Below are 8,974 nucleotides of genomic sequence, written 5' to 3' on the forward strand. Positions count from 1 at the left end.
TATTCACAAATTAGCAGCTACAGCTATTACCACCGTGCTACTTTGCTTTGTGCACATACGGAGTCAGAGTGAGTAAACCTGTGATCAAAGCACGCAGCCAGCCTTCAATGTCTCATGTGCTCAGTGGGGAATAAAAATGATTAATGTTCGCTGTTCGCAGTTTGTCGGATCCCCGGGGCTCAGAAATACCCCGAGGACCCTCTGACCCAGTTGGGATCCAGTCCATTCCTCATTACGCCCTGCTGGATGGTCCCGCTGTCTTGGTCATGTGATTGCCTGCTGTCTGTGTCGAGCCCTGGCCAGCCCCCAGCGAGAGAGGAGAGCATCCTTCACTTGGGTGGTTACAGAGGGGAGGTGCACCTGTCGAGTGGACTGTCTGTCGCCAAACCAGGACGAACCTATTCAGGACAAGTGAGAAAGACTCCCACAACGCTTTACAGGCTGCATGAGGTAAGGGATCATTGTGTGTGGTGCGAAATATCGTTTGGCATTAGCTTTATGTAGGCTTCTCTGTACACATTGGTCTTGGATGTCTGTTAGAAACATCATCATTTATTACTGCATGTGGCATCGCCTGAAAATCATATGAAAAATCAGTTTAATTGTTCTGTTAAGACTTTTGAGTGGCACTCAGCATAGTGAGTTTATATATGAGACAGTCCGTGGCACTTCTACTTTCTTGTTCAGCATTTTCTTGTCCTTGAATCATTTTTCTCATTGAGATGCGAGAGAGAAAGCTCAGAAGGAAAAAAAACCCCGGAGTATTCGGATGATAATTGTAATGAAACAAAATATATGCATATACCAAAGACAAATATATTGTTTTTTTATTGCATGGAAAGCTGTGTTACTGGAATATGCTTTAATTATCTGTCTATCTATTTATCTATCTATCTATCCTTGTCAACACATTATGCAGTATATTATGTGTAAGAATCATGCAGATCATCTTCTAATTCAAGCAGCCATAGCTCACTGCATCCTTGTTTGTCTTGATATTAATTAAATCAATCTAAGTAATCACAGGCAGAGACACAGATGATAGGGAAGGGCTGTCATGTTACTTGAGGTCCTTGCAGGAAAATGGGATTAAATGCAAAATCAGACAGAAATCATGCATTTGGTGTGGCTGGACCTCTATATACAGGTATATGCATAGAGATATATATATTTTTGTTGTTATCTCACCTGGTGTTTGCAGGTTATGGGCACCCTTCGGGACCTCCAGTTTGCCCTGCAGCTCAAGATTGAGGAGCTCCGCCAGAGGGACACGCTAATAGATGAGTTAGAACTTGAGTTGGATACTAAGGATGAGCTCATTCGGAGACTGCAGGAAGAACTGGATCGCTACCGAATCACTGTCTCGCTCCCTGGACCCTCTGCAGTCAGTGCCGGTACAGAGCATGATGCTTTTACTGTATATGCTAACACCAACAGGTGGCACAAGCCTTAAAGATGACTTAGAGCTCTGACTTCTTTCTGTAGCTTGCTCAGCTCAAATTGAGGACAACCAGAGTGCCAAAAGGAACACAGTCATTTCTGAGCCCCTCAGTCTGGACCCTGTGACTCTCGCCATGGTTTCACACAGAAGCTGTGACAAAAGCCAAGAGTAAGAGCACACAGTGTTCCCTCAGCTCCCACCTGCTCCGAATGAAAAGTCTGACATTCAAATGTTAAAGGCTCACTGATTTCTTCCCACATGGCTCACAACAACAAATATTTTTAATAATTTCCAGAGAGTATGATATTGAGCATTCAGAACATGTAATAACTTGCCCTTAAATGTTCAGATCAGTGTCCTACCTTCATGTCCTCAGGTCTCAGAGGCGGATCCATGCAGCGTTTTTGAAAAACGACTTGTTGAAGAACCTTGACGAAGGAGAAATCGGAGCCATCGTAGCTTGTATGTATCACACCACCATCAATCAAGGCTGCTACGTCATTCAGGAGGGGGCCGTCGGGGCTCAGGCTTATGTTTTAGAAGGTAAGCCACTGTCTTCTTATCACAGCTAACATTAATCATGCTTTTATGGGATGCTTATTGAGATTTCATGGAGATGACGGGTCCTTAAGCACGTCCCAATAAAATATCTTGTCTTAATATTTCAGTTTTCTTACTGCTGGTATATCACAAGCACAGAAATGTGACAAATGCATGCCTGAGCAAGAGGGGAGAGGAGACACTTGGGGGAATAACAAGTGACCTACATTGATGTTTTGTGTTGAAATGTCAACTTGAACCTAAAGAGGGTAGAGGAAAGAGGGTTCTGCTTTGCCCTGGTCTCACAGTTCATCAGTGTTTGATTGTCCTGAGGAATCTTGGCTGCATTTGCAATGAGACAGTGTCTGTTTTTCTCCTGTCATCAAGCCACTGACAGGATGATTGCCTCTCTGTTGTTTGTACTGAAAATTACAAACACTGACAAGATTCTTGACAGTCTCTCTATCTGACACAAACCAGTGAATGTTCATGTTGTGTGTCTTCGCTGAGTATATGTTAATTACAGAAGGAAGACTGGAGATGACAAAGGACGGACTGAAGGTGCTCACAATTGAGCCAGAGGACATGTTTGGAGAGTTAGCGCTCTTCTACAGCTGCACCCACACCTACTCCGTCTCAGGTATCAAAGCATTGTGTTGGCTTCTTGGTTTAATAATTATATCTCTGGAGAGCTGTCAACCTGAAACACTGGTGGACTTGCACTGTGATTAATCTTGACTTGGTGTGAATTTAAATAATTCTTGCTTATAAGAAACTCACAAGCGGGCGTTTTCTTGCATAAACCAGACACATCTGTTGAATCTAAAATCAAAGACCTTTTGAAATCTTGAACAGCTACTTCAAATGGGTTTCTCAGAGATGTGGGGAATTTAAGACATTTCCTGCTTTGCTGTGACCCAGCTCCTAGAGAGACACTTCCCCTCCTTGCAATTTAATGTGAATTTTACAAAAAAATTATTCCTGAAACCATCTGCAATAAACGACTCTTGCTCTCTTATCATAGCACACGTTACTGGTGTCGTAATTTGTGCTATTCCTTCCAAAATAGAAAGTGTGTTATCGCTTTCCTTCGAGCATGATCACAGTCCTGTGAGAAAACCTTCTGAGCCATCAATACGTGCATCTGACCTGGTTTCACAAATAAATAGGCTGTGGAAATGGCCGTGATCAGTTTAGATTGAAGCATCTGTTTATTTGCCTTGTTTGATGAAGCATCTCATTCCCTTTTTTGTACTGCTGGTGCTGCTGTCTTTATCTTGAGACCAGTCAGTTTCCAATTTGCCGTTCCACACTATTTGCTTGCTCTCTGGTAATAGTGCTCAGCTCATGTTGTAAGGCCGCCATCCTCACTTCAATGTCCATTTCTGTCTGGCCTACCCTTTGGATCTGTCCTCGCCCCACAGTGTTTATCTCCTTTGTGACCTGAAATTAATTTTTTCCCGACATGTGGCCATCTGAGGCCATCAGTAAGGCGTCTGCTTGTAAGGTGAGTTTCAGTGCGACAGTGATAAGGGAGCGGGTGAAAACAGGGCATCGTCATCGAATGTGCTCCTGTGTTATTAGGATACCTGCAGATGGAAATGGCCCTTAGCTGCATGTCATGCGGAAACTTATGGATGATACTCAAACAGGGGAACTGAGATATCAATCCTGTGCCACATTATCAGATGTTGGATCTAATTAGACTGTCTAGAGGACATTTTGTTCCATTTGCAGGAAGCTTCAGTAAACCAATCAATATCGGTCATTATTAATTTAGAACACCCTCTTTTGTGCTCTATTATAAAGAAAAGCAGTAATTATAGCCAAGGAAATTAGATTACATTTCCATTAAATGTCACATGTGAGGAAAATGAGCACATACGTTTCTTTTCATTCTACCAGGTAAGCATTCCTAAAGCAAATTTCTTACTCCCTGCTCTGAACTGTGCGCCCATATCCATCACTGAAAGCATGTGTCTTTGAGAGAGTGAGGTTCAATGAGTTCTAGTGTCACAGCCTTTATCACTTCCTCCATACCTCTACGTCTTTTGATCTGCAGCACAGACGGAGAGCAAGCTGTGGGTTATTGACCGCAAGAGCTACCAAACCATACTCATGCAGAGTGGTCTCAACCGCCTTTCTCATTCAGTGGAGCTGCTAAGCAGGTGAATATCTGGCCAGTACGCTTGATTTGAAAAGCCTGTTTAATATTCCAGCAATATCAAAAGGGTCATTCTGTGTGAGGACAACATTCCTGTGATTTATGCTCAGCACATGCTATCTCCTCTTCCTGTGTGCAGCCTTCCCTTCCTCCAGTCATTGTCAGAGGATGTCATCATGAAAATGTCTGATCTCATGGAGGAGGTACAGATTAAGTTATTAAGATGTGAAGCACAACATTGTAAAACCATCATTCTTCAAACAGAATCCGGCAAATAGATTATGTGTGCTGACAGAGGGACCGCCAGATTTGTGTAAACATTCCTGTCTACACGCAGCCCCGCTCCGTTTTCTATTTTCAGCGTTCTTTGTGTTGCATCTGTCAACAAACATGTGCAACGATAGCTTTAGAATGAGTCTTTCTGTGTGCCGAGAGCTGGTTATTTTCCTTCCACCTTTTAATTCCCTTTTTGAATTCATTGCTCCACTGTCTGTTTGTCTTCCAGGCACGCTACGCTGACGGTGACTACATCATTCGACAGGGGGCTGCAGGAGACACCTTTTATATCATTAGCAAAGGCCAGGTAAAGTTTTACGCTCTCTGCTTGCTGCACAGATGAAATGAGGCTTTTCGAGAAATAGATTTAGACTGCCGAGGACAAAATGTCAGAGGAGCTTTAGAAATTGCTCTGTGATGGCGATAATTGACATGGGCGCTTTTCTTCGCTGCTTTAATGCTTTTTCATTACCTCTGTCCTCTGGATTTGCCAGGTGAAAGTGACGGAAAAGAAGCCGGGGCATGAAGAGCAGACGGTGCTTTCTAAGCTCTCAGAGAGAGAGTGGTTCGGTGAAAAAGCTCTGTGGGGGTAAGAAGAAAACAATGCGCGTGGTTCAGAAGAAAAAGTGTTATTTGCATGATTTCAGATATCTTTTTTTTTTTTTTTAAGGATCTTTTTTATTTGGAAAGGCAAATTTCCATCACATACATTCATTACAGCCTTAGTCATTCAAGAACATAAAAAGGATGGATGCAGAAAGTTTGAGTGATTATTTCCATACTGGCCTTCCAGGATTTTCTTTTACGGATCACTAATTATTCCAGTTGAAGCTATAACAAAACAGAACAGAACAGGGGAGCACACCATCTCATACAGTCTAAACATCACATAAAAAAAGAGGGTAGCACAAGTACAGTCAAATGAAATCAGATCTGATTGATTTTACATACCCAGTCCATTTGGTCCAGATCTTATAAAATTTTTATTTTTCAAGTTCGAGGGAAAAAGATATCTTCTTAATAACATAAATCGCATAGAAAATTTCATTCCCTTCATCAATGGTGCGTGGTTCTACTTTTAACCATTTCCTTGTGGCGGATTTCTTGCTCGCTGCCAATAGTATAGCCGGTAATGTTTTGTCTTTGATGTTACCAAATACATAGTTTTGCATTTAAACAGAATGATTATTATTATGTTTGTGGATCTCATCCCAGTAAGGTCTTATTGCCTAGCAGTCCCCAAAAATATGGAAGTGTTTAGAATCCATTAGACCCACAAAGCCTCCAACAAGCGTCTGATTTCAGATATTTTATTCTTTGCATTGTTGATCTTTTGATGAGAATTTTTGATTTGAATGGTCCTTTCTTGTCTTCAGAGAGGACATTCGGACTGCGAACGTGACGGCTGATGGAGACGTTACATGCTTGGTAATAGACAGAGAGTGAGTGGATATTTAGTGTTTATGTACACAAAGAATGGACTTTTTTACCTGAATTATTATAAAGTAAGATAAGATACGAATAGATCAGAACAGATAAAAAAAGAGAAGTTAATCCTTTATCCCACATTGTGGAAATTTGCACCTTTGCAGCAGCAGACAGTCTGAGGACAGTGTACACAAGAGATAAAAGAAGTAAGCATTAAATTGATCTGCAGAAACCTGGGGAACATTCACATGCTTCTGTGTTTCAGGACCTTCAAAGACATTATCGATGGGTCTGCATTTGACTGCCGTCAAGATGAGCCGCGAACCAGTGAATCCAGACCTGAGTAAGGAGAATTACAACACTGATTTATTTGCACAGATGGCAAACACAAAACACCGGCTCGCCAATATTCTCACTTTGTGCAGGTCTGATGTGGATCCTGCTCTCCTCTCATCTTCCACCTTAAGTGATTTTCAGATTATTTGCAGTCTGGGAGTTGGGGAGTTTGGTCACGTAGACCTGGTAAGGGTTGATCTTATAGCCGCTAATACACAATGACACAGATCCCCTGTGGTGGTGCCTCATTGAGATTCCATGTTTCTATAATGTAATGTATTGATTTTTCCTTTGTAAGGTACAACTAAGGAGCAACATCAAGTGTCTTTTCGCCATGAGGGTCCTAAAGAAGAAGCTGATCCTCACCGGCGGTCGGAAAGAACATGTCCTGAGAGAAGGTCGCATCCTAATGGAGGCCAATTGTCCATTTATAGTCAGGTGTCTCTTTTTTGGAAGTAATTATTAGGACTGTCTTGGTGTCGAGTTAATGATTAAAAAAAAAAATCTGATACATTTCTTTATTTTTTATCAATCACAGGCTGCATAAAACCTTCAGGGCTGCTGAGCACCTGTACGTTTTGACAGAAGCTTGTCTTGGTGGGGATGTATTCAGTCTGCTCAAAGACGAGTACGTACTTTGAACTAGAGGAAATTAATTTTATCATCTTGCTGAGAAAAATATTTGTAACCTTTATTCAAGCTTTCATCACAGTGAAATATTACGATTGATCAGGGTCTGCCTTTTATCTTTCTGCAACATTTTTTATCTGTTACGCTTAAATGAGCTCTTCTCCATACTGTTGCAGAGGATATTTCGAAGAATGCAGGACCAGGTTTTACACAGCTTGCGTTGTTGAGGCCCTGACCTTTCTTCACTGTCAAGGTGTCATCTATAGAGACGTCAAGCCTGAAAATGTTCTCCTGGATGAGCATGGTTATGCCAAACTGGTACTGTATTTGTTTTTTTTAAGCCTAAGTCCACGTTTTCTCTGTTGAGTCTTCAGGTAAATGTGCTGATATCTGCCTCTTGTAGATTGGCTCCAGATGTCTGAAGAGGGTAGAGGTGGGTAAGAAAACCTGGACATTCTGCGGTACGCTGGGCTACATGGCACCTGAAATAATCTTGAATAAAGGCCACAGTACATCTGCAGACTTCTGGTCTCTGGGTGTGTTTGTGTTTGAACTCCTGAGTGGTGGGTAAGCTTTACAGTTTTGTTCTTTTGTGTTCAAAGCTCATTTCTCCAGCGCCCAGTACATAGAAGTGATTTTAATAGGCTCGTATCTTTCTCTCCAGGCTCCCATTCAGCAGCTCTGACCCGATGCAGATTCTCGCTGCAACCGTCCGTGGCATCGATCAGATCGACTTCCCCAAACCCATCAGCAAAAGCGCCTCCAGTCTCATAAAGAAACTGTGCAGGTGTAAATATGGTCCACTAAACACGATGTGACAGCTAATGATCCTACTTATTTTTCAGTAGTGCCTTTTCCTCACGTAAAAAATCCACACACCGTTTGTGGATTGTTTTATATTTTCCCTCCAGGCTATACCAGATAGGAGCAAATTAAGCAATGAGGCGGGTGTATTGACTGCAGATTGTGCTGCAATGCCACCTCTTAAATAAGATAATCTGATTATTAATTCATAGTTTATTTATTGGTGTGTTCTTGCTTGCTTTACATCACTCAGGAGCAATCCCTCTGAGAGACTGGGCAGTCAGCGAAACGGGGCCAAGGACATTCAGAAGCACAAGTAAGACAACAGATTTATTACGCTAGGGAAAAGCATTCATGCCTTTTGCTTAGAAACATGCTGTTATATGTTATGAGAGTCTGTCTTTACTCAGATGGTTTGAAGGATTCGACTGGGACGGACTATGTAAAAGAACATTAACCCCCCCAGTTATTCCAAATGTAAGTTTTGGTTTTGTTTTGTGACAACTCTTGCAGCGCTGCGCATTTCTGCTTTACATCACTGCACTGTTTCACTGTTTTCCAGGTGAAGCATCCTTTGGAAAATAGTGCATGTGGTCTTTATTCAGAGGACTCAGTGGAGACGTGCACTGACTGGGACGATTTCTGACTTCTGATTTCTGTCAAACAGCTTTAAGGATCAGTCAGCATAAATAACCAGCTGCCCTCAGCTTGAGTTTAAGATTTAACTATATTTTCAGATAAATGCTGCCCACTGATTATTACATATTACACTACTTACTCAGTAAACCAAGAAGCAGCATCTCTCTGTTTCTTGCTTTCATAATAAATCTGCATTCCCACTGTGAGGCTCTCTTCTTCGTGGATTAGCAGCACAACCACAGCGTCGCTACTTGATCTCCTCCTGAAATGTATGAATGTAATTAAGAAATGACGTCAGGGTCAGACCATGCCTTTACAGAAAAAAGGTCAAGACCCAGAAAGAAAGGAAAACACAGGAAGTGGTGAGACGTGATCTCCATAATAAAGCAACTTATATTAAACTAATGACTCTAAAATATCAAAATGTTAATTTGCTTAATAGCTGACATCAAGTTTTTAATAATAAAATATACACGGAAGAGAGGAAATGACAAACATGACTTATGATTGATTTTATTAAGGTTTCATTTTAAAGTCTGTTCTTGTTGCATTGCAATGTCTCTAACTTTTTTCTCTGTAAAATTGAAATATAATTTAAATAATAAACGCGGTTTCTTTTTAAATTTTCTGTCTGGGTGTTTTTTCTGCTTACATGCATATCAAAAAAGTCCAACGACGCTTTATTTTGAAAGGTTTGACCGGAAATAGAAGTATAT

General features: G+C 41.4%; 1 protein-coding gene across 2 annotated transcripts; it reads left to right on the forward strand.

Annotated features, from left to right (window-relative positions):
• The first annotated feature begins 204 nt into the window (after window positions 1–204).
• Window positions 205–8,967, forward strand: prkg1l (protein kinase cGMP-dependent 1, like). Of its 2 annotated transcripts, XM_084550697.1 has the most exons (19): window positions 205–1,394; window positions 1,486–1,609; window positions 1,818–1,984; window positions 2,508–2,621; window positions 4,044–4,149; window positions 4,285–4,348; window positions 4,651–4,728; window positions 4,916–5,010; window positions 5,798–5,863; window positions 6,115–6,192; window positions 6,275–6,371; window positions 6,484–6,623; window positions 6,724–6,813; window positions 6,992–7,133; window positions 7,219–7,382; window positions 7,480–7,602; window positions 7,873–7,935; window positions 8,030–8,096; window positions 8,182–8,967. In XM_084550697.1, the coding sequence occupies exons 1-19, from the start codon at window positions 1,205–1,207 to the stop codon at window positions 8,263–8,265; spliced, it is 2,052 nt and encodes a 683-aa protein (XP_084406823.1). In that variant the 5' UTR covers window positions 205–1,204; the 3' UTR covers window positions 8,266–8,967. The 2 variants fall into 2 exon arrangements, with proteins under 2 accessions (XP_084406823.1, XP_084406822.1); XM_084550696.1 differs by lacking the exons at window positions 205–1,394; window positions 1,486–1,609 and having other exon boundaries at window positions 1,746–1,984; window positions 6,317–6,371; window positions 8,182–8,964.
• The last annotated feature ends 7 nt before the right edge of the window (window positions 8,968–8,974 follow it).

This window comes from Chelon labrosus, assembly GCF_963514085.1.
Source record: "Chelon labrosus genome assembly, chromosome: 9".
Lineage (NCBI taxonomy): Eukaryota > Metazoa > Chordata > Actinopteri > Mugiliformes > Mugilidae > Chelon > Chelon labrosus.